The sequence below is a fragment of the Coptis chinensis genome, chromosome 8, assembly GCF_015680905.1.
Source record: "Coptis chinensis isolate HL-2020 chromosome 8, ASM1568090v1, whole genome shotgun sequence".
Classification (NCBI taxonomy): domain Eukaryota; kingdom Viridiplantae; phylum Streptophyta; class Magnoliopsida; order Ranunculales; family Ranunculaceae; genus Coptis; species Coptis chinensis.
In genome coordinates, this window is record NC_141463.1 from 69,184,013 (window position 1) to 69,211,276 (window position 27,264).

The 27,264-nt window shown below is 31.7% G+C and overlaps 1 protein-coding gene across 3 annotated transcripts; it reads right to left on the reverse strand.

The window, feature by feature from the left end:
* Positions 1-12,456: 12,456 nt before the first annotated feature.
* On the reverse strand, positions 12,457-14,814 carry LOC147482679 (S-adenosyl-L-methionine-dependent methyltransferases superfamily protein). 3 transcript variants are annotated; one of them, XM_086580358.1, is made up of 3 exons: positions 14,670-14,814; positions 13,701-14,033; positions 12,457-13,615 (listed from the first exon to the last, which is right to left on the reverse strand). In XM_086580358.1, the coding sequence occupies exons 2-3, from the start codon at positions 14,018-14,020 to the stop codon at positions 12,961-12,963; spliced, it is 975 nt and encodes a 324-aa protein (XP_086436484.1). In that variant the 5' UTR covers positions 14,021-14,033; positions 14,670-14,814; the 3' UTR covers positions 12,457-12,960. The 3 variants fall into 3 exon arrangements, with proteins under 3 accessions (XP_086436484.1, XP_086436483.1, XP_086436482.1); XM_086580357.1 differs by lacking the exon at positions 14,670-14,814 and having other exon boundaries at positions 12,457-13,331; positions 13,407-13,615; positions 13,701-14,627; XM_086580356.1 differs by lacking the exon at positions 14,670-14,814 and having other exon boundaries at positions 13,701-14,625.
* Positions 14,815-27,264: the final 12,450 nt, after the last annotated feature.

A 27,264-nucleotide genomic window follows, 5' to 3' on the forward strand; every position in this document is an offset into this window, starting at 1 on the left:
TAACCTCAAAAAATAATTAACGGAAAATCAAAACTTGGATGCAAATACATCAAACTAACATAAAAAAAAAAAAATTTGTCGAAAAATCGGAAACTAGATACAAATGCATTGAGCTAACCTTCAAAGATTAAATTAACAGAAAATCGGAAATTGGATGCAACTGCATTGAACTAACATCAAAGAAAAATTAATTATAAATTGGAAACATAATGCAAATGTGTAAAACTAATCTTAAAAAATAATTAACGGAAAATCGGAAACCAAATGCAACTGCACTGAACTAATCTCAAAAAATACACTGGATGCAAAACCTCGAGAAATAATTAACGGGAAATCGAAAACTGGTTGCAAATTCATTGAACTAACCTCAAACAATAATTAACAAGAAATCAGAAACTAGATGCAAATGCAAATGCAACTTTATCAAATAATAAACCGTAAATTGAAACTAGATGCAAATGCATTAAACTAATATCACGTAATAATTAATGAAAATCGAAACCTGGATGCAAATGCATTGAACCGACCTTGAATAACAATTAATGCGTGAAATTGAAATTGGAAATTGGATGCAAATGTATTGAACTAACCGAAAAGAATAATTAACGAGAAATCGAAACTGGATGCAACTGCATTGAACTAATCTCAAAAAAAAATAAATAATGGGAATTGAAAATTGGATGCAAACTGCATTGAACTAACCTCGAATATAAAATAACGGAAAATCGAAACCTGGATGCAAATGCATTGAACTAACCTCAAAACATAGTTGGATTATATGTTGTGGGAATATCTCGATAAGTATAATTTTGTATTTAAAATGGTGTTTATCTTATCTTTTTCCATATGATTGGGAACTCCTTGCTATTCAAGTAGCTTCAATATATATGAATTTCGCCTTATTAGGCAATCTCACAAAACTTCAATAAAACTTCTATTATTAAACAACAAAATGAAGCTGAAGGGTTTTATTAAAAGTGAGTTATTTTTTTTTATGGAGAGTGAGGTTTTCACGTTATAAGAAATTTAGTTGAGTAATCAATATATAATAGTTCTGCATATTTGCAAATATTTTCCAGAATAATTAATATAACAATATTCGTTCGTAGATAATATTTGAAGATTCCACACAGTGAGTCATGTATAATTTAAATAATAATTAACAGAAAATCGGGAGCTGGATAATCTTCGATGATCCCACATAGTAAATTAAGCATATTTTACTTTTTATGTCATGTTTGCAAGGACACTACAGATGGATCAGTAGAAGTTGGTATTACACACCACATCAGATAATTATAAGGAAATCAAAACTGATTCAAATACATAACTGAGCTCAAAGAGTAATTAACGGAAAATCGGAAACTTTATGCAAATTGCATTAAAATAACGACAGAGAATAACTAACGGGAAATTAGAAATTAGATGCAAATCCTTGGGAAATATTTAACGGAAAATCGGAAACGGTATGCAAATACATCAAACAAACCTCAAATACTAATTAATGGGAAACCGGAAACTGAATGCAAATGCATTGAACTTAACTCAAAAAATAATTAACAGAAAATCAAAAACCGAATGCAACTGCATTGAACTAACCTCATAGAATAATTGGTGGGAAATCGGAAACTAAATGCAAATATATTGAAATAACCTCAAAGAATAGTTAACGGAAAATCAGAAACCGGATATAATTGTATCGAACTAACTTCAAAGCATAAATAATCAGAAACTAGATGTTATATAATTGAACTAACCTTAAAGAGTTATTAACGGGAAATTGGAAACTGGATCCAAATGCAATGAACTAATCTCAAGACTAATTAACTAAAACATTGATAAATGGATGAAACCGCATTGAACTAAACTAAATGAATAATTAATGGGAAATTATAAATTTGATGTAACTACATTGAACTAACCTAAAAAAATAATTAACGGGAAATCGGCAACTTGATGCAAATGCATTGAATTAACCTCAAATAACAATTAACATAAAATCGGAAATTTGATGCAACTGCATTGAACTAACCTCAAAGAATAATTAAAGGAAAACAAAAAACTAGATGCAACTACATTAAACTAAAATCAGAGATTAACTAACAGGAAATCAGAAATTGGATGCAAATGCATTGAAATAACCTCAAAAAATAGTTAACTAGAAATCGGAAGTCGGATGTAATCGCGATCGATCGACCTCAAAGCATAAATGCCAACTTTTTAGCCTTCTCACATGAGTAATTACGAGTAATTAGGAACCCAAAATGAAAGTGAGTTTATAAAAAACGGACTCTTACATGTATGCAAACAAGATATAAAATTGTAAACTATCGAACTAACCTATAAAAATAATTAACGGAAAATCATAAACTGGATGCAGATGTATTGAACTAACCTCAAAAAGTAATTAACTAAAGATTGAAACCTGGATGCAAATGCAATGAACTAATCTCAAAGACTAATTAACGAAATATCGTAAACCTGGATGCAATCATCTTCAATTAACATTAATGAATAACTAACGGAAATCATAAAGTGGATGCAATGCAATTGCAAACTAACCTCAAATAATAATTAACGAGAAATCGGAAACGTGATGCAACTGCGTTAAACTAACCTCAAAGAATAATTAATGAGAAATTGGAAATTGGATGCAACATACTACATTAAACTAACCTCAAAGAATAATTAATGGAAAATCAGAAACTTGATGCAAATGCATTGAACTAATAACTTTAAAACATATTTGTATTATATATAGGGGGAATAAATGTCTCGACAAATATAGTTTGCATTTTAAGTAGTGTTTATTATAATTATTTTATTGTGATTGTGAATGCCTTGCTGTTCAAGTAGCTTCAATATTATCTCCGCCACATTGGGCATTCTCACAAAACTTCAATTATTAAACCTAACAATAAAAATAAGTCGATGAGTTTTATCAAGGTTTGGTGCTTCATTTTTATAGAGAGTGGTGCAAGAAATTTAAATGAGTAATTAATATAATTTTCATATCTCATAGCTATGCATAGTTGCTAATATTTTTTAGAATAATTTAATATAACGGCAACCGTTCGTAGGACACGTTCATGTGATAAATCTTTTCAAGTGGGAGTAGTGTATACTTTGAGGATATGAAAACAATCAATCTGTTTTAGTTATTTCGGTTTATTTTCAATAAAAATATATTCTTATTCGAAAATTTGCCGCTAAATCACCATAAATCAAATAAAACTATTATACAAGCTAGATCGAGTTTAAGATAATTCCATTTGAAAATTACGGATTAATATTCTAAACCACAAAGTGAAGATGCTATCTCAATTTGATCATTTAGTTTCCAAGTACTTATCCACCATAATCGCTGTTCATTAACGTATTTCGGTTTATTTTCAATAAAAATATATTTTGATTTGAAAATTTGTGTGAGACATTTTGTAAAGCCTTTTCAGGACACAAAATATTTAATAGATCCCGGGCGTATGCCCGGGTCCAAAATCTAGTCTATATACTAAAGCAGAGACCTTTAAAAGAGGATTTTCTCTCTCCTATGTGGCACTCTAATATGAGAGTTAATTAGTTTTTTCTCTATCGTATGTGGCACTTTAGTATAAAAGATAATATTTTCTAATAGCCTATAATCCCACGTACATTGAACCTCTTTAGACAGTTTGAGTGTATTTCTAATTCTTGTATTTAGAAAGTTTGAGTGTATTTCCAATTCTTATATATTTGATCAAATAAAAAAAAAATTTGTTAAAAAAAATAGGTGATGTGTAGAAAGTAATTTCCTATTACGAATCAAACACTTTTAGTGTTCCAATTATTATATATTTGATCAAATAAAAAAAATTGCAAAAAAATAGGTGATTTATAAAAACTAATTCCCTATTACAAATTATACAATTTTAGTGTCTATGATAAAACACCGACTTATTTCAAATATATCCTTAACATGGCTTCAAAACATAGTTAAAAGCAATTATACAAAAAAAACATCACAAAATATATAATAGAAAATAAAAAAAATAAATAACGGCAAAACAATAATGACAAATATTTTAAAATATATATAATATTGATTGAAACTAATGTAAAAAAAAAACAATTAATGGGGAACTGAAAATTGGATGCAAATGCATCGAACTAACCACAACGTAACTAATATTTAACGGGAAATCGGAAACTGGATGCAAATACAAGCATTAAACTAATCTTAAAAAGTAAATAATAGAAAATCGGAATATGGATAGAACCGCATTAAACTAACCTCAAAGAATAATTAACGAAAAATTAAAACTTGGATGCAAATATATTAAACTAACATCAAAAAATAATTGTCGAAAAATCGAAATTGATGCAAAATGCATTGAGCTAACCCTCAAAGATTAAATTAACAGAGAATCAGAAACTAGATGCAGCTGCATTGAACTAACTTCAAAAAAAAAATTAATTATAAATTGGAAACATAATGCAAATGCATGGAACTAATCTTAAAAAATAATTAACGGGAAATCGAAAACCGAATGCAATCGCGACTGAACTAATCTAAAAAAATAAACTGGATGTAAAACCTCCAGAAATAATTAACGGAAAATCGGAAACTAAATGTAAACTCATTGAACTAACCTCAAACAATAATTAACGGAAAATCGAAAACTATATGAAAATGCAACTTTATTAAATAATAAATGAGAAATCGAAAAATGGATGCAAATGCATTAAACTAATCTTACAAAATAATTAACGGGAAATCAGAAACTAGATGCAAATGCATTGAACTGACCTCAAATAATATAACAATTAACAACAAAAAATTTGAAATTGGATGCAAATGTATTGAACTAATCGAAAAGAATAATTAACGATAAATCGTAAAACTAGATGCAACTATATTGAACCGATCTCAAAAAATAAATAACGGAATTGAAAATTAGATGAAATCGCATTGAACTAACCTCAAAATATAAATAACAGAAAAATCAAAACTGAATGCAAATACATTGAACTAACCTCAAAAAAACATAGTTGGGCTATATGTTGTGGGAATGTCTCGATAAGTATAGTTTTGCATTTAAAATAGTATTTATCTTATCTCTTTCCGTATGATTGTGAACTCCTTGCTATTCAAGTAGTTTCAATATATATGAACTTCGCCTTATTAGGTAATCTCACAAAACATCAATCAAACTTCTATTATTAAACAACAAAATGAAGTTGAAAGATTTTATCAAAAGTGAGTTTTTTTTTAATGGAGAGTGAGGTTTTCACGTTATAAGAAATTTGGTTGAGTAATTAATATAATATTAATATATAATAGTTATGCATATTTGCAAATATTTTTCAGAATAATTAATATAACAACACCCGTTCGTAAATAATCTTTGAAGATTCCACGTAGTGAGTCATGCATAATTTAAATAATAATTAACGAGAAATCGGGAACTACATAATCTTCGATGATCCCATGCACATAGTAAATTAAGCATAATTTACTTTTTATGTCATGTTTGCAAGGACACTACATATGAATTAGTAGAAGTTGGTATTATACACCACATTAAATAATTATAAGAAAATTGGAAACTGGATTCAAATATATAACTAAGCTCAAAGAGTAATTAATGAGAAATTAGAAACTTTATGCAAATTGCATTAAACTAACGATAAAGAGTAACTAACGGGAAATTAAAAATTGGATGCAAATTCTTGAAAAATATCTAATGGAAAATCAGAAACGATATGCAAATACATCAAAGAAACCTCAAATAATAATTAATGGGAAACCGGAAACTGGATGCAAATGCATTGAACTTAATTCAAAAAATAATTAACAGAAAATCAAAAATCGAATGCAACTGTATTGAACTAACCTCATATAATAATTGGTGGGAAATCGGAAACTAAACACAAATGCATTGAAATAACCTCAAAGAATAGTTAACGGGAAATCAGAAACCGAATATAATTGTATCGAACTAACCTAAAAGTATAAATAATCAAAAACTAGATGCAGATGTATTGAACTAACCTTAAAGAGTTATTAATGGAAAATCGAAAACTGGATCCAAATACAATAAACTAATCTCATAGACTAATTAACGAAACATTAAAAAATGGATGAAACTGTACTGAACTAACCTAAATGAATAATTAACGAAAAATTATAAATTTGATGTAACTGCATTGAACTAACCTCAAAAAATAATTAACGGGAAATCGAAAACTTGATGCAAATGCATTGAACTAACCTCAAAGAACAATTAACATAAATCAAAAATTGGATGCAAATGCATTGAACTAACCTTAAAGAATAATTAACGGAAAACTAAAAATTGGATGCAACTGCATTAAACTAAAATCAGAGATTAACTAACAGGAAATCCAAAATTGGATGCAAATGCATTAAAATAACCTCAAAAAATAGTTAACTAGAAATCGAAAGTTGGATGTAACTGCATCGCACTAACCTCAAAGCATAAATGTTCAATTTTTTAACCTCCTCATATGAGTAATTATGAGTAATTAGGAACCCAAAACAAAAGTGAGTTTATAAAAACGTACTCTTACATATATGCAAAAACCGTATAGAAATTATAAACTATCGAACTAACCTAAAAAACAATTAACGGAAATCAAACCGGATGCGATGTATTGAACTAACCTCAAAGAGTAATTAATGGAGATTGGAACCGGATGCAAAATGCAATGAACTAATCTCAAACACTAATTAACTAAACATCGAAAACTAGATGCAACTATAATCAAATTAACCTTTTAATGAATAACTAATGGGAAATCATAAAGTGGATGCAATTGCACCGAACTAACCTCAAATGATAATTAACAATAAAAATCGAAAACTTGATGAAACTGCATTGAACTAACCTCAAAAAATAATTAATGAGAAATTGAAACCTGGATGCAACGTAATATATTAAACTAACCTCAAAAATAATTAATGAAAAATCGAAACTTGATGCAAATACATTGAACTAATAACCCTAAAACATATTTGTATTATATATAAGGGGAATAAATGTTTCGACAAATATAGTTTTGCATTTCAAGTAGTATTTATTATAATTCTTTTATTGTGATTGGGAATGGCTTGCTATTCATTCAAGAAACTCAATATTATCTTCGCCATTGGGCATTCTCACAAAACTTCAATCAAACTTTTATTATTAAACCTAACAATAAAAAGAAATCGATGAGTTTTATCAAGGTTTGATGCTTCATTTTTATAGAGAGTGGTGCAAGAAATTTAAATAAGTAATTAATATAATTTTCATATCTCATAGCTATGCATAGTTGCTAATATTTTTTAGAATAATTTAATATAACAACACCCATTCGTAGGACATGTTCATGTGATAAATCTTTTCAAGTGGGAGTAGTGTATTCTTTGAGGATATGGAAACAATCAATATGTGTTAGTGATTTATACACATTAGTATGTAAGCCGAACGGTGATGATTTACCGCTAAATCACCATAAATCTAATAAAACTATTATACAAGCTAGATTGAGTTTAAGATAATTTCATTTGAAAATTACGGATTAATATTCTAAACCACAAAGTGAAGAGACTATATCAATTTGATCCCTTAGTTTCCAAGTACTTATACACCATAATCGCTGCTCATTAACGTATTTTGGTTTATTTTCAATAAAAATATATTCTGATTCGAAAATTTACTGCTAAATCACCATAAATCTAATAAAACCATTGTACAAGCTAGATCGAGTTGAAAATAATTTTATTTGAAAATTACGGCGGCAAATTTTTGAATCATAATATATTTTTATTGAAAATAAACCGAAATACATTAATGACCAGCGATTATGGTGCATAAGTACTTGGAAACTAAGGGATCAAATTGAGATAGCCTATTCACTTTTGTGTGAGACATTTTGTAAAGCCTTTTCAGCACACAAAATATTTAATAGATCCCGGGCGTATGCCCGGGTCCAAAATCTAATTACTACTGATTACTTACCTCGTTTTTAAACCAATGGAGATTTGACCGTTTTACTTTGACCAACCTGTGCCTAAATTTCAACTTTCTTGACCTGCCAAATTTTTGGAAGTTATTAAATCATCATCCCCCGCCCGGCACACACACACACACAAAGTACACACACTGCATATGGTAAAATAATTTAATGAAGCAAAGAGAAGCCTAGGCCTCGACTACCACAGCCTTGTTTGAGTTATAAGCACAAAGATGGGAATGAATTACTCACGCACTTCTACTCAGTTTAGGTTTGCAAACTGTCCTCTTCTTGTCTGACTCTGCAAATCAAATCCAATCAATTCCTGCTACTGTTTGGTTCCAAAGGAAGTGTAAGGATTCCCCAGACACCGTAAAATACAAAAACAAGAACAAAAAACAAAAGCCAACAAGGCAAATAATTGCAGAAACTCAGTTAATATGAAATAGGGATAACCCTATCTTCTGCAACTCAGGTAATATGAAATAAGGTTAACCCAAAGAAAAAGAAATAGAAACAATCCTCACTCAAACTCCACATTTGTCACTAATCACTTTTAAGACAATCAGTACCCGTTTAAAACGAAACAGCTCATTGCTAACCAGAGTGTACATATATTTCTAATAAAGTAATAACACTCTTCATCCCCGACCAGCTGCTAAAGCAAGAAATAACAAAAACGAACTAAACGTGCGTTAAGAAATTTGAAAATTTCACAATAGATTAATAAAACACTGAAGTTAACTGCAACCGCTTCACAGTAAGTGTGAAACTTAAAAATGAAATCTTTTATTGTGTTCAGTACATGAATTATATTCTCCATCATAGTTCTATCCAGAGGTGCATTACAGGTCAACCACCAATACTTTGGGAAACAGCCAAGCATGGCCCTTCAACTTTTGTTTGTAACAACATAAACATGAAATTAGCAATTATAACAATAATTCAATAGTTCCACTTGATTCCCAGTTCTCGAATATGCATCTCAGCTATGCTGCTCAGGACCACTAGATGTGAACCAATTGTACGATATCACTTCAGAAATCTTAAAGGCTCTCTTATTTCTGTTCAGAGAAAACTAGGTTGAAGGATACAATGTCGGGGTGATAATTTAATAGGACAAAGTGTATCTCAATGAGTTCCAAAACTCAGATTATTGACTGACATAACGCCACACAGGTACCATAAAACAACAAAAGATTGAAACTAGGTCGTTGAAAGCCACATCAGGAAAAAGAAAGCAAGACTTGAACGCAGCAAATGCAAACGAGAAAACAATAACCCCAGCTACCTACAGAAGTTGCCAATGGCATATAGTGAGACACCCATAGAGGTTGCTAGTTCCCAAAAGATAATCATTGGAGAATAGCACATGCTCAGACTGCAGATTGACCCTGGAAGTGCATGGCTAGTTCACAAAGGATGAGGGAGATCTGGTTAGGGTCATCTTTGTCTATTCAACCCCATTTTTCCATAAAACTTAATGAAATTTCAATTTTCCTGATAAAAAAGGTAAATAGTGATGAGTCTGATAAACTAAGTACAATGTTAAATGGGCACTGACTCAGTAGTCAATACTTCAAGAAGTAAGCCCCTGTTGTTTTCAAAAACTTCAGCAGTATTTATAATAATCACAAATTCACAATAAGATATTTCTAAACCCAGTTCATAAAATGATCGACCCAACTCAGTAACTTACTGCTGTGGCAAAGATGAATTATCCATCCCTATATCAACGAGGGAAACCACACTGGTTGCCTTGCACAAAAAAGCCTAATCTAGGACAACCAGCTTCTTCATACATTCTCTTCATACCCAAAAAAAACAGAATTGAGCCCATCGGAGTGATTGTTACAACCAATGACGTGCACAGTCAATATAAAAGGATAACAAAACACATTCCCATGACTATGTGCAATAATGTAACTCCGAATGTATCTTCCAAGTCTTGTACAACAAAGTGCACGAGTACAACTATGGTGTAGAGACTCATGGTCAAACCCAAAAGGTTTGGGTGCAGTGAAAAAATACCTGAGGCTATAATTACTGGTGAAGCAAGCAGCTTGTTTAAACAGTCAGGGCAACTCTAAAAGACAATGAGATAAGCTCCTAGGAATCTTCTTGAGGGAATCTATTTATTAAGAGGTCATCAAGATCGTGACTTGTGGTTTGTTATGTGTGGAGGGGAAGGAACTTTGAGCGCGACAAGAACACTAGAAGATTGCTGAAAACAAGAAAACAAGAGTAGAAGAATAGAATTACAGTACAAAGAGAGAAAGGCCTAGTAAAAGGAGGAAATATAGCAGGAGCTTAGTATATTTTCAAGGAAGTATGAACTTATATTTTCCAGGGGCACAAGTTTAGTATATTTTCTAAAAAGCATTTTTACTAAGAGCTGGAGTTAAAGAAGCATGAGCTTGTAATTCACTTTCATAGTTCTAACTAGTAGGGAGCACCAGATAGTTATCTATGTGTTGGTCTCCTACTCGAGCTTCAAAACCTAATCATCCTTCTTGGAGTACTATATTTGTCTCACTCTATGTCAGATGCATGAGACACTAGTAGGAACTGAGAGTGAGTTTCAGGATAAGCGACACACAACTTTTCAACTCTTTTCTCGTTCAATCTCCAAAACCTTCTATCTCATTCCCAAACGTAAAACCCAAATTGGTAGATAATGCTCTAAAGAAGAGATAAAATATGAAATCCACTTCCCAATCGTTCAACTCTTCATATATTTCACACTAAACAGTTGTACTTTCTCCAACGTCTCCAAATGGCATGCTCTCATACCAAACTTTTACACCTTTTAATTAACTATAACTTTTTTTTGGACCGGTAAAGTGTAATTTTATTAATATATCTAAAAAAGACACAATAGGATGAGATATCCTACGTTACATAAGCATAAAAAAAAAAGTATTAGGCAAGTCCCATAGTTTAATCAGTTCATAAAGGACTCCCATCTAAACACAAACACCTCAAAAGGTATGTCTCGTGTCTCAATATGCACCTTCGACCAGAAACATAAAAGCGTTTTGATGGTTAGCACTACTTTCTCCATAGGCATTATTACTCCCTCAAAGTGTCTCTGATTTCCCTCCAACCAAATACCCCACAGAATTGCAAAGGGCAACATGTTCCAAAGCCGGCATCCCTTCTTAGAATGGATTCTCAAGCCCTATGAGACTAATAACATCGTCACCGAAGCCGGACAAACCCAAGAAACCCCCGACTCTAGAATAAATTGACACCAAACCCGCCATGAAAAAGGACAAAGCAAAATAATATGGTTCATAGACTCCCCATCCCTTAAACACAACGGACAAAAGTTGGCAAGGACTTCTTTGACACGTCTTTTTCTAAGATTGTCAATAGTCAAGATTTTACCTAGAGATGCACACCAAACAAAAAAGGCAACCTTTGACGGAACTTTAGGATCCCAAATAATGACTAGAAAAGTTAGGAGGGTATTAAGATCACAACGGGGAATCAGTGAGTAGAGCTTAAAGTAAAAATCTCCCTTTCTTGTTGATAGACCAAAGTCTCTTATCTCTGTTCGGTCTCACAGGAGGAATATAATCTAACATCATCGTGAGAGCAGCCACGTTCACCATATCCCTATCAGAGATAGCAATATGAATACCCAGGTCCCAAGCAATGGAACCATTTTGTTTCCTCATGAACGATCAAACTTGCAGGTTCTTTAAGTTAGAAATAGCATATAATATAGGGAAAACATGTGACAAAGGCCTCTCGTCTAGCCAAATATCCTCCCAAAAGCAGATGCTACCACCTTTGCCTATAACAAATCTAATATGCATGTAAAACACCTCTCCCACTCTAACCTACTTTCTTTGCCATGATATTGTGGAGTACAGATTTTAAGGATTCAATGTCACAACTTATGGCTGAGCAACATTTCAAGTAACTATTGGTATTAAAAACTCAAGCCAAATTCTATAGATGCTATTCAATTTATAGTTCTAAGCCAACATAATTTACTAGTTTAGTATACAATAGAATAAAAATATAACAATACAGGGTCCACTATTTTTGTTTTTCTACTTGTCATTTGCATGTTGATCTATTTCTACTGTGACCATTGAACGTAACTCGATGACAGATGTATATATTATATCCTAAAAAGTAAAAGAATAATTATACTAAATCATGGAAAACAGAGTCAGCGTAATAAATTCAAATGCAAACTTATAATAATAATAGTAACAATGACAATAACAATAATAAAAACGATTTGAGCCATGCAAACTCTCAAACTGAGAACTGGGACAAGTCATGTCTAAAAAATATTCTGAACCTTCAACTCAAGGAAAAGGCCTATAGAGAAATAGAAACAATAAGCTAAATTCTAGTAACATTTGATTTATCGAGCATGCATCTTTTTTACCTTTCTTAATTTTATCAATGCATATGTACTACTCATCAGCTTAACAAGAACCTCAAATATTACAACAAATGTTCATGTTTAAACGAGATAATTCCAACATGATTTGTTGAACACATAATGAAAATTTCCGTACCAATGTATTCAGTGGTAAGTACACAATAGATAAGTTACATCATATCGTTTCCTGCAGTACAACTCAGGTCCTAGTTTTACTGTAAAGACAACAAGATGTCTCGATTAACACAACACCATTAACCATTTGCATTTGCATTTGCATTGGCACTACAAGATGGATTCTTCAACAGTAAAGTTAGACAATTGCAGCTCCCTTAAGTACAAATCATACTTCCAATCAAATTAAAGTATCCAATGAGACATAAAATATGTTTGATCTTCCCCTCTGCCAATGTATGAACATATACCAAATAAAGAACTCGATAGTCCACCCTCACTGTTTCCACGCTCAGGTGAGTGCAACAAATTCAAGCAGGAAAAAGGTTCAGTGAGCTTCCTTCATCACTTCCAAATAATAATTGAATTCATATCAGTCTCTAACCCTTAATCCTTCTAAACTCAAACCAAATCTCGTAGTGATTAAACAACAAACTATCGTGTGTATGTTTTCCAACATAGTCCAACCCTAAACTTGCTAACTTCTCTGTACACTCGTCTCCTCCTAACCGGGAACAGAATTTGATGTTATGAGAAACAAAAATCCGTCCCTCGTAAGGTCTCAACCTATTAACTAACCTCTCTAATCCAATCCAAACAAGCTTATCAGGCATATGCAAAAAAACAGCACTCGCATAAATCAAATCATAATGGAATCCAGATCCAAATCGACTAAAATCCATATCTTCCCCTTTCACAATTAAAGGTCGTTTATGTAATAAACCCTGAGACGGAATTTCGTACCTGAAAGCTGCAATTAACGACAATTCATCTCGTTCTAAACAATGAAAATGTTGTGAATCCAAATACCGAATAAAATGTATACCAACACGAAGTGTACCACATCCAATCTCAAGCACACGTGCATTAGGCGATAAGTGAACTGATTCCGCAAGGAATTCAAAGACATCCCTACCACCTGCCCAAGGTTCACCGTAATTACTATGGTGTTCTTCGACAAGTAATTCTCCTGGGCATAGAAGTGCGGTGTGGTTTGAAGATTCGGGTTCTTCATAGTGAGAAATGCCTTTGAATCTGAAATAAATAAAAGAATCTAAATACAGATCCAAAACAAAATGCAAAATAAAAAGAAAATGAAATGAGAATGTGATGAACTTACTCAATCAGGTCTTGGAGTTGCTGAGCACGAGTGCGAGGGTTAATTCCTTTGCGGAGTTTGTTTTTGGTTTCTTGGTAGTCTTGGAGTTGGTTTTGGTGTAATTGCTGTTTCCACCAAGTGATGTCTTCAGAAGTTGGTAAAATTTGTAACTCAGATCTCGAGGAAGGATGAGAGGTGGTCGTGGCGGGACAAAGGCAAGAGGTGGTAGAGGAGGAAGATAAAAAGGGAATGAGGAAGAAGAGGAGAATGGTTGATGCAGTTACCGCTGCTACTAAAATGGGTATTGGAATTACTACACTCTTGGGTTGGTGTGGAGCCATAATTTGCTTTATTCTGAACAAAACAGAAGGCAAAGTTTTTCTTAATACTGGGCATAAAGTTCTAAGGAGACAGTATCTTACTTCCATTGAACAATAATTGACAGTAACAGTAACAGTAACTGATCTAAATAATAACACCACCATCCAGAGAAAATCAACATCAAAGCAAACATGTATTCACTAGCTCATTAGCCACACTTAATTAGTTACAGAAGTAAGAACATAATTAAGAATACAAGAGTTAAAATACAAAGAATAAATAATTAAATCAATTTTAATCTTTTCCTATAAAGAAAACAATAATAACACCATGTTACACAGACACGCCATATTTCAAAAAATAATCTGCGGCGAACAACGTGTCCCCGTGTCGGACACATGTTGTATATGATATATATTTCGCCGTGTCAGACACCTATTCTTTTCAATGTAACTTAGCATTAATACAGATAATTGCTACTCAAGAGTCAAAAGAGATCAATATAGTTACAAGATCCCTACTAGTTATTCTACATTTTCAACCCAAGTATGTACATAACAATCGGAAAGAGCTTAAAGAAACAATGCAAGTACGTCCAATCCCAATATGGAACTGCCAACTAAGCCTAAAAATATAAAACCCAAATGCTGAAATAATAGTTTAGTTTACCTTTGGAAAGTAAGCGAAATGGAGAGTTGGGGCCTTGGGGGGTTATTTAATCTGGGAAAATAAACTTAGCAGTGAATAATGGTTTGGGCCTTTTTAGAGTAAGCAAACTGATGATAGAGATCTGTTCTTGGGCAGAATTACTGACAACGAAATTAGTGTTTTATACCGTTCGAAATATCGATTCCTTAAATCTCGGAAGATAACAATCAATATATCGGCCATAGTGATAATAAATTTAAAATTTAGGTCCACTAGAATCTGACACATATGCTTCTCTTCTAATTACAAGTTCACAACAACTTTCCAAAACTCTCAAAATTCCTTCCTCATTATTCTAAGTCAACACCAATTTATTTCCATATATTATTATTTCAACCTAATCTGAGTTTTTAATTGAGATTAGACTTTAGAGGTAATCATATTATTTCTTCATTAAAATATTTTCAAAAAACGGTTCACATATTAGTGTAATAAAATAAAGCAACAAAAGAACATAAATAGAAGACTCGCAAATATTAAATTATTCAAAAAAATATAAGATGTGATTATACAAACTTAAGATATCATTCATAAAAAAAAATAATAAATATTAAATCACTAATTTAAATTTGGCCATTTTCAACAAATTAAAAATGCAAATATAAAACCTTTATCTTTAATAATTAATTAATTTAATTATTTATTAAAAAAATGATATTGAAACTACTTGAATAGAAGACACTCTCAATCATAATAAAATAATTATATAAACATTATTTAAAATGCAAAATTATTTTTCGAAGATATTATATTCCCTCTAAAATAATACAACTATGTTTCGGTTAGTTCAATGCATTTGCATCAAGTTTTCGATTTCCGACTTTATTATTTGATGTTAATTCGAAATCTCGTTGTATCGGTTTATGATTTCACTAGTTATTCATTAAGGTTAATTTATCCGCTTAAATCTAGTTTTTTCATGTTTCATTAATTAGTTTTGAGATTAGTTCATTGCATTTCCATCCGCGGTTCCAATTTTTCATTAATTACTATTTCATTTTTCAATACATCTACATCCGTTTCATTTTCGGTTTTATTTTAAGGTTAGTTCAATGTTCAATGCATTGCATCTAGTTTCAAATTTCTAGTTATTTATACTTTGAAGTTAGTTCACCGAAAACATCCGATTTCTTATTTCTTGTTAACTATCCTTTGAGGTTATTTCAATGTATTTGTATCAAGTTTCGGTTTTATTTTCCGTTAAATATTCCTCAAGATATATATTACATCCAAATTTCATTTTACCATTAGTTAATCTCTAATTTTAGTTTAATGCAATTGCATCAAGTTTCTAATTTTTTAGGTTAATTATTCTTTGAGGTTAGCTCAATGTAGTTGCATCAATTTTTGATTTCTAGTTAATTGCTCTTTGAGGTTAGTTCATTTTGTTTGCATCAAGTTTTCGATTTCTCATTAATCATTTTTTTAGGTTAGTTTAATGTAGTTGTATCAAAATTTATGATTTCCGTTAATTATTCATTGAGATTAGTTCAAAGCAGTTTGCATCCATTTTTTTGTTGTTTAAATTAATTAGTCTTTGAGATTAGTTCATTGTATTTTGCATACGCTTTAAATTAACTTCTCGCTAATAACTCTTTTAAGTTAGTTCAATATATTTGCATCTAGTTTTTATTATTTATGCTTTGAGGTTAATTAGATGCAATTACATTTGGTTTCGATTTTCGTTAACTATTCTTGAGGTTATTTAATTTTAATGCATTTGCATCTAGTTTTGATTTCCACCAACCATTATTCAATGAGGTTAGTTCAACGAATTGCATTTGGTTTTTGAATTTTTGACCTTTGATTATTTTTTTGAGATTAGTTCAATGCATTTGCATCCAGTTTTCAAATTTCCACTTTTGATTATTTGAAGTTTGTTTGATGTATTTGCATATTATTTCCAATTTCTGTTAAATATTTTTTAAGGATTTGCATCCAATTTCTAATTTCTAGTTAGTTATTCTCCCGACGTTAGTTTAATGCAGCTTACATCCGGGTTTATATTTTAGTTAATTTTTGAGTCTAGTTTATGGTATTTGCATAAAATTTCTAATTTCCTGTTGTTACTCTTTGAACTCAAATCCAATGTATTTGAATCCAGTTTTAATTTTCTTTTAATTATCCAATGTGGTGTGTAATACCAACTTCAAACATGACATAAAAAATAAATTATGTTTTTCATTTATATCTTGTGGGATCATAAAAATTATCTAGTTTTGGATTATAAACGCTAATTATTTTTTTTAAATTATACATGACTCACTATTTTTCTATCTTTAAATATTATCTACTTAAAGAAGAAAAGATGTTATTATACTAATTATTCTAAAAATATTTGCAACTATATATGCGATTTATTATATATGAATATTATATTGATAACTCATCCAAATTTCTTATAAATAAAATCCCATTATCCATTAAAAAAGAACCTCACCCTTGATAAAACCCTTCAACTTCATTTTGTTATTTAATAATAGAAGTTTGATTAAAGTTTTGTGAGATTGCCTAATAAAGCGTTCATATTGGAGCTACTTGAATAGCAAGACGTTCTCAATCATAATGAAAAGAGATAAAGTAAACACTATTTTAAAATGCAAAACTATACTTATCGAGATATTCCCATTACATATAACACAACTATGTTTTGAGGTTAGTTTTCAATCCATTTGCATCCAGTTTCGCATTTTCAATTCCATTATTTATTTTTGATGTTAGTTCAATGCAAACTAGGTAAGACATAGTTTTTTAGATTTTCCGTTATTTATTTTTTGAGGTTAGTTGTTTAGCATTTACATCAAATTTCCAATTTCCTATTAATTGTTTTCTTTCGAGGTCGGTTCAATGCATTTGCATCCACTTTCGATTTTCCGTTAATTATTATTTGAGATTATTTTAATACATTTGCATCCGCTTTTTATTTCTAAGGATTATTATTCGATAAGGTTGCATTGGCATCTAGTTTCCGATTTTCCGTTAATTATTGTTGTATTTTGAGGTTAGTTTTATAATGAATTTGCATCCAGTTTTTCGATTTTCCATTAATTATTTCTCTTGATGTTTAGTTTGATGAATTGCATCCAGGTTTATTTTTAGATTAGTTCAATACATTTCAAGATAGGCTTTGTTTTCCCATTAATTATTATTTAAGATTAATTATTTGAATTTGCATCATGTTCCCAATTTATAGTTAATTTTTTTTGATGTTAGTTCAATTTAATTGCATCCAGTTTTCGATTTTCCATTAATTTAATCATTTGGGGTTAGTTCAATGCATTTCCAACCAAAGAGTTTTTTTTTTTTTTTTTTTTTTTTTTTTTTATTTAATTCGTGTATTTGCATCCAAGTTTTGGTTAGCTTAGGTTTAATTATTCTTTTTCGTTAGTTTAATGGGTAGTGTTTTCATAGTTTCCCATTTCCATTTTGTTTTATTTTTTAAGATTAGTTTAATGTTTGAAATAAACATCAATATTTTTGCTTGATTTGATTTTATGTACAATGTGTATATTTATTTAGTTACTTTGGAGTATGAAATGATATTTTTTTTTCCTTATCATAAGAGGAGTGGTTTGTGTAATATGTTAATTATTGGATTTGATCAAAATGATTTCCATTAATTGTTTTTTGAGTTTAGTTTCATGTAGTATTATATATATTTTAAAATATTTGTCATTATTGGTTTTATATTATTTTTTATATACAATGAGATTTTTCATTATATTGAATGAGTTGTATTTTTGATGATATTTTGTGATGTTATTTTTTGTATAATTTAATTTTCCATTGAATTTGTTTTGTTTTGGGTATATATATATATATATATATATAATTGTTAAATTACATTATAGTGTTGGAAAAAAAAAATATATAAATTCAGAAATTTAATTGGAATATGTATACCATTACGTGTGGTTTTTGAAATCCTTAACGATGACTAAATGTCTAAATCCCAAAGTGGATGGTGCATTAAATCTATCCAAGTTTATTTGTTTAGGCCCATATAGACATATATATTAATTAAAATAATACAATATAATTTTATTTTTTGTCCACTTAGTTTTGGGTGATGATGTCCTAATATAATGATGATCTTATTTTAACATTAATTGACTTTTATTTTATTTTTTTGTTTGTCCATAAATTATGACATTAACAAATGTATAAAATAAATGTTCATTAATTTATGCAATTTCAATTCATTTTTTCTTGATTTATTTCATTGTCTTTTTTGTTATAAAGAAATTTTATTATGTTAAACTTCACCTAAGATTAGTGTGGAAACTATTCTTTGTTAATTGTAAGAGTTTTAGGAAAATCATTTTCACGTTTGAAACTATTATTTTTAATAATTTAGTTTTTGTTCTTCTTTTTTTTTCAGTAAATGATTAGCTATAGTGTTTAAAAAATTGGAGAATCTATGAAACTCTAGAATGGGATTGTTTCCTTTTTATATCATATTTTTAAGTAATTAAAATAATAGAAAGTTTAGAAAAATCTGACATGAGTAATCTTTTGTTTTAGTCAATTGTACGAATTTTTCTATATTAGTCTCTTATTTTTTAATGTTTTTAGCCAAAGAGTTTTACAAATATTGGAGACTTTGTGAATGCTCAAAAAATAGAGCCAACAGGGTAGAGCTATAATATATATCTAAGGATAAAGCAACAAAAGAACATAAATAGAAGACTCGCAAATCGAAACGATAAAAAAGTATAAGATGTGATTAACAAACTTCCAATTAGTCATTCACAAGAAAAAATAAATAAATATTGGGGTGCAAATCCTTATAATTTGGCCATTTTCGAACAAATTACTAATGCGTTAATTATATAGTTACGTATTTATCTATTGATTAATTAATTAATTTAATTATTTATTTAAAAATTCGCTGGATTGGATTTGGGATATGTGGGCCGGTTTTAAGGCGAAGTCATTTGGCTTGGGTTTCAAACCCAAGTATATAAACACATTTTTCTAGAGAATAGGGTTTTTTTAAGATAATAAAAATAATGAAAATGGAGGCAGAGCTAGAAGCTCGTTTGCTAGAGCGTGGAGCGCGACGACTCGGACTCGGAGGAATTTCGTCGAGCTGTTCATTATTGTGAGTAGAGTTCACTCTCACCACTACTAGAACTATGATTTTCATCTGTTTAAAATTTATGAATTTACTGTCCATATAAACTGTTATTGGGAGTAGTTAGTGTTCTTTTTTTCTCATATATACACCAAGGTGGTTTTACTGTAGAAACAGGTTTCATTTTTTTTTTGCCGGCCATTTCTGTTCAACAATGGTTTTTCTTTGTAAGAGTTAAAACTTATTAGATTCGTTATTTGTTAGAACTGTTGGAACGGTTGGAACTCTGGAGATTCGTCAATTTCGGCGACGCGAGTCCAACAGCAAGAAAACAGCCAGTATTTAGTTGAATCTTTCTTGTTATAATTGCTGTGTTGTGACGTTGGTTTAGGATTGTGGGATTGGGTAAAAACTGTTGGTGGTAGTGGGGGATGTCTAGATCGAAAATTGGGTGGTGCTGTTGAACTTTGACGAGGTCGTTAATGGAGGCGCCTCATTTTATTATGATGTTGTTTTGGTGGGTTTAGGTTGTGGTTTTATGTGGATTGTTGATTTGACGAAGTAGGGTAGTAGGTGTGAGGGTCCGAAAGTGGAGCTTGAAGCACCATTAATGGTGGCCGAAATTTGTAGATCTAGTTTTGGGGGAAGTTTGGATTGTAGGATTTGAGGTTTTAGATTTTGTTAAAGTGGTGGGGGTTTGTACCCTCTCCATTTTCGGTTTGTTGAAATTGGGGGTTGGGTGGAGGTTTGTGGTGGTCGATTTTGGGTGGTGGTGGAGGAGAGAAACTGTTGGAGAAGATGAACAGTAATCCGAATTGGGCTTGGGCCTTAGTTGTTTGGTTGGGCCGGTTTGTTTTGTTTTGTTTGGGCTCGATTATGTTCTAAATTGTTGGGCCAGTTCTAATATTAGTCTATGGGCCCGTTTCATTTGTATTTGTGGACCAGTTTAAATTAAAGTGTTGGGCCAGTTCCAAATTAAGTTGTGGACCAGTTTTGGTTTTGATTGGGCCGGTTTCACGTCAAATTTTCGGGCCGAACTCAGTTGTGTTTTGGGCGATTCAGTCCCAAAAGTTTTTGGGCGGTTTAATATTGCTTGGGCGGTCATGGGACTTAATATAGATCCCAATTAGGGGTCAGGTAGAATAAATAAGTTGGTTTTAGACTTTCGGGTTCTAAGGTTTGGGCTTGGCCAGTTGAGTCTGAACCATTACCTTAGTCATGAGCCTATGAGCCATGCACCTTTGACATTAGCCATGAACCATGGCTATGACCCTGAACCTGTTGAACCTGGAAATGGCAGTTTGACTTTGACCATGACATGTTGACTTTGACCTTTGACTTTGACTGTTGACTTTGACCGTTGACTGTGGAATGTTGACTTTTCCAGTTTTTCACACTTTTGATTATATGGACAAATGTAGTAATAAAATATTGTCATATATTGTATAACCTTGTTTGTCATTATCTAATTTATATTTGACGTGAGTAGCGTGTAAAACATATATATATATATTGGGCTTTGATTGTGGACTGTGGACTGTCTAATTGTGCTACGTTTTATGTTGTATATTGTATGGACAAATCCAATGCTAAAATGCTGTGGAAGCTTGTATAAATTGGTTAGTCCTTATCTAAGAAATATTTGACATTGATGTTGTGTATTTTTGACACGTGCTGAGATAGAAACTGTAAGAGATATATTATTCCTAAAACGCTATAAAAATATATGCGATACGTTTGAAGCAATTGTGATATCATATGATATATGGGGATGTATATATTAAATGCAATAGTTTTGGAGACATAAATGTATAAACGCTCCATTATTTTATATGTGAGATGCTACTATGAGGTAGTATAGTATGTGTGGATATTTTTCCACGGGATTGTGGCTTAGTGCAATAATATATTGACACGTGAAAGAATGAAAGTAATTATGAGATATAATTGAGATATTTCTAAATATTGTGGCTTAGTGCAATAATGTATTTGACATGCACGTGATATAATGGAATGATTATGAGTCATAGATGTATGACACTTGAATAAACTACATAACGAAAATCCTAGAACCTAGCTACCACAACTCATGTGATTGGCCCTTCTGGTGTTTCAGTTAATCTAAATGGCCTTCGGGCGTAAGTAATGTGATTGGCCTTCCTAGCGTTTCAGTAAAGCTGAATGGCCCTCCTGGCGTAGCCGAATAGTGGCTTGATTATTCCGTTCGCAAAATAGAACGAGACGCGCGATATTTTATGCCGAATAGTGGCATTACTTACATAATTGCTTCCGTGTGATGATTTACCTGGTGTGCGGCATCCCGCTCAGGGTGGTTACGCACGGAGTGGTTCATTATGTAAGGGGAGGCATGTTGATGTACATGTTAAGGCGTGGGTAGCGATTGTGGTAGCCGGGAAACTAGGTAAGACATAGATATCGGCGTGAATTTTAGGGACACGCAAGGAAAGCCTTAAATAATCTAATTATGGTAATATGTTTGGTTGGTTATTTGTTTAGTTAGAACCTAAGGCGCCTCGATGGAGGAACTACATGCCTTGTTTATGATGCATATATTTTGTGGTGTGGTTAGTGGGAAGTTAAAGCCTCGATTGGAGGAACTACACCGCCTAGATTATTGTACTTAAGGATGATGTATTAGTCGGGAAAGTTAAAGCCCTCGATTGGAGGAACTACCTGCCTAGATTATTGTACTTAAGGATGATGTATTAGTCGTGGAAAGTTAAGGCGCCTCGGTGGAGGAACTAATTGCGGTAAGGTTTGTGTATATATATGTATAATTATATGTTGTATTTTAGAGCTACTCACACCAGCATTTTTATAATGCTGACCCGATTTGCATGTTTGCTTATCGGGTGTGTTCATTGAATGAACACAGTTGATAAGTCTTGACAGGTTTAGTGTTGAAGAATGGTTGCTGCTTGTGGTTTCCGTTAGCGTCGCATTTCAAGATAGGCTTTGTTTTCCTTTGAGGTGATATAGAGTTTCCGTTGAGAGAAAGTTATTTGTATTTTCATTTGTAAATTTTTGTAATAAAGAGGACTTTTGTTTAAGTTAAAAATTTTATTGGTTTTTAATTATCCGCATATTTAAACTGTTTATGGGTTTTTGGAAGTTGAGAGTGCGTCATACCTCGAAGATCGAAGAGTCGGGAACAGATAATGTTTTTCCGAATTCTGTCGAAATTCGGGGTGTGACAGTTTGGTATCAGAGCATTTGGTTAGCTTAGGTTTAGGTGAGTCTAAGTAATTCTCGGATCGTGATTTATGGGTAGTGTTTAAGAAGTATTATTTTCAAAACTATTTCCGCTAGTTGTTTTATTTTTACAAAGAAAATGAAAGAGATATAGAAATAAACAGAGTCAATATTTTTGCTTGATTTGATTGTATGTACAATGTGTATATTTATATTAGTTACTTGTGGAGTGGATATGAAATGATATTTTTTTTTCCTTATCATAAGAGGAGTGGTTATATGTGTAATATGTTAATTATTAACGGATTTGATCAAAATGATGTGTGCTGCTATAATATTGTTTTATTGTTGGTGATCATTTTCACATGGAGTATGGATTAAGTATGACAACCTGTCTGTGAACTTTGTACTTGAGTGTTATATTATTATTCCAGAAACAATGAGATATTTTCATCTATATTGAATGAGTTGTATTATTTGATGACTTTGTGACGTACTGAGTAAGGAACTAATTGCCTCGGTGTTGGAGGAACTATCTCGCCTCACTTGTACACTTTAATGGATGAATAGTATTTTGAAGTATAAGAGATTAATGTGTTAGATGTGATTAATTATAAATAGAAAAAAATATATAATAATAATAAAATATACGTGTATTCTTTTTGAGATGTGTATACTTGCGTATACACGTGTATTCTTTTTGAGATATGTATACTTGCGTATACACGTTTTTATATTATTGTATATAGATGAACTATTACCGTGCGTATGTGATGATTAATATTGTTTTACCAAGAAAACATGCATGTGTAGGTTGTTTTCTTAGGGTTACGTTATTAATGATTAATTAAAATAATGGTGATAATTATTATTTTTAAACTATATTAGAATTTATGTAGATGATGTCCTAATATAATGATGATCGTATTTCAACAACAAACGGATTTTTATTTTGTCTTATAAGTGTGCTTCGTGCCGATAAATTATGACATGATAGACTAATATTGTTAAATTAGTTTCACATTAATTTATGCATATTTGAGTATTCTTAAATATATACCTTGATTTATGGTTCATAAATATTACCGTGAGAATGTAACTTGTTATGGGTGATATATTAGAAGTGAGTTTATATTATCCTAAATTTTTTAAAATTTGTGTTATACGATAGCAAGTCTTATGTTAATTGTCACTGTATATGGAGATTAATTTTTTAATCTTTTTACCGTTTAAAATAATTAGTAATAATAATAATAGCAATGAGCGTCGAGTATTTGTTCTTAATTGTTTTGTTTCAGTCTAAATGATTTTGATAGATGAATATGAAAAATTATTTTTTGATACGTGCTATATTTGATCCAGTTGCAAGCATGAATTAGGATTCAAGGGTTGTTTTAAATTTAATATTTCTGAGAGCATGACTAAAATAAATATAAAGTTTTATTGTAGTATCAATGACATGAGTAACCTTTTGTTTTGAGTGTATTAGGGTACAAATTTTTCTTTGGTGCATGATAATGAAAACTCCATAATGTTTTATACAGGGATGAACTTACCCCATATTATTGGTTAGTTAAGTAGAATATTAATTTTCGTAGAGTTTGCTACGTGTCGAGAAACCACATGTTAGAAAGAAATGATATATTTGTCTTGTGGTTAAGTGACAGTAATAATTTGTTTTAATATAGACAGTTAAACTATAATAGGTTTTGTAATGGCATGAGGATATATATTCGGGTATTATTTAGAAATAACTAATACAAATGTTATCTTGCTTAAGTTTAATTAACGTACATTCTTGGGTATGTTCTAAGTTAATAATCAACGTTATGTGTTCGTATAACATTCTTCCGAATCTCGGGACGAGATTCTTTTGAGATGTGTATAGCTGTAACGCCCGTATTTAAAATACGTATTTATCTATTGATTAATTAATTAATTTAATTATTTATTTAAAAATTCGCTGGATTGGATTTGGGATATGTGGGCCTGGTTTCTGGGCCCGAGTCTGTGTTGGGCTTGGGTTTCAAACCCAAGTATATAAACACATTTTTCTAGAGAATAGGGTTTTTTTAAGATAATAAAAATAATGAAAATGGAGGCGAGCTAGAAGCTCGTTTGCTAGAGCTGTGGGAGCCATTTATTTCGGACTCGAGGAATTTCGGCCGAAATCGCTCATTATTGTGAGTAGAGTTCACTCTCACCACTACTAGAACTATGATTTTCATCTGTTTAAAATTTATGAATTTACTGTCCATATAAACTGTTATTGGGAGTAGTTAGTGTTCTTTTTTTTCTCGTATATACACCAAGGTGGTTTTACTGTAGAAACAGGTTTCATTCTTTTTTTTTATGCCGGCCATTTCTGTTCAACAATGGTTTTTCTCTGTAAGAGTTAAAACTTATTAGATTCGTTATTTGTTAGAATTGTTGGAACGGTTGGAACTCTGGAGATTCGTCAATTTTGGCGACGCGAGTCCAACAGCAAGAAAACAACCAGTATTTAGTTGAATCTTTCTTGTTATAATTGCTGTGTTGTGACGTTGGTTTAGGATTGTGGGATTGGGTAAAAACTGTTGGTGGTAGTGGGGGATGTCTGGATCGAAAATTGGGTGGTGCTGTTGAACTTTGACGAGGTCGTTAATGGAGGCACCTCATTTTATTATGATGTTGTTTTGGTGGGTTTAGGTTGTGGTTTTATGTGGATTGTTGATTTGATAAAGTAGGGTAGTAGGTGTGAGGGCTGTCGAGTGGAGCTTGAAGCACCATTAATGGTGGCCGAAATTTGTAGATCTAGTTTTGGGGGAAGTTTGGATTGTAGGATTTGAGGTTTTAGCTTTTGTTAAAGTGGTGGGGGTTTGTACCCTCTCCATTTTCGGTTTGTTGAAATTGGGGGTTGGGTGGAGGTTTGTGGTGGTCGATTTTGGGTGGTGGTGGAGGAGAGAAACTGTTGGAGAAGATGAACAGTAATCCGAATTGGGCTTGGGCCTTAGTTGTTTGGTTGGGCCGGTTTGTTTTGTTTTGTTTGGGCCCGATTATGTTCTAAATTGTTGGGCCAGTTCTAATATTAGTCTATGGGCTCGTTTCATTTGTATTTGTGGACCAGTTTAAATTAAAGTGTTGGGCGGTTCAAATTAAGTTGTGGACCAGTTTTGGTTTTGATTGGGCCGGTTTCAGGTCAAATTTTCGGGCGAACTTCAACAGTTTTGGGCGATTCGGTCTAAAAAGTTTTAGGCCGGTTTAATATTGCTTGGGGCCAGTCCATAGGACTTAATATAGATCCCAATTGGGTCAGGTAGAATAAATAAGTTGGTTTTAGACTTTCGGGTTCTAAGGTTTGGGCTTGGCCAGTTGGGTCCGAACCATTACCTTAGTCATGAGCCCATGAGCCATGCACCTTTGACATTAGCCATGAACCATGGCTATGACCCTGAACCTGTTGAACCTGGAAATGGTAGTTTGACTTTGACCATGACATGTTGACTTTGACTTTGACCTTTGACTTTGACTGTTGACTTTGACCGTTGACTGTGGAATGTTGACTTTGACCGTTGACTGTGGAATGTTGACTTTTCCAGTTTTTCACACTTTTGATTATATGGACAAATGTAGTAATAAAATATTGTCGTATATTGTATAACCTTGTTTGTCATTATCTAATTTAGATTTGACGTGAGTAGCGTGTAAAACATATACATATTGGGCTTTGATTGTGGACTGTGGACTGTCTAATTGTGCTACGTTTTATGTTGTATATTGTATGGACAAATCCAATGCTAAAATGTTGTGGAAGCTTGTATAAATTGGTTAGTCCTTATCTAAGAAAGATTTGACATTGATGTTGTGTATTTTTGACACGTGCTGAGATAGAAACTGTAGGAGATATATTATTCCTAAAATGCTATAAAAATATATGCGATACGTTTGAAGCAATTGTGATATCATATGATATATGGGGATGTATATATTAAATGCAATAGTTTTGGAGACATAAATGTATAAACGCTCCATTATTTTATATGTGAGATGCTACTATGAGGTAGTATAGTATGTGTGGATATTTTTCTACGGGATTGTGGCTTAGTGCAATAATATATTGGCACGTGAAAAAATGAAAGTAATTATGAGATATAATTGAGATATTTCTAAATATTGTGGCTTAGTGCAATAATGTATTTGACATGCACGTGATATAATGGAATGATTATGAGTCATAGATGTATGACACTTGAATAAACTACGTAACGAAAATCCTAGAACCTAGCT

Bases quoted from the DNA above. Each gene is read 5' to 3' on its own strand.
- LOC147482679 (XM_086580356.1), bottom strand. From the start codon at position 14,164: ATGGTGGTGTTATTATTTAGATCAGTTACTGTTACTGTTACTGTCAAT. The intron at 13,616-13,700 runs GTAAGTTCATCA...TATTTATTTCAG, and splicing joins CAACTCCAAGACCTGATTGA to ATTCAAAGGCATTTCTCACT.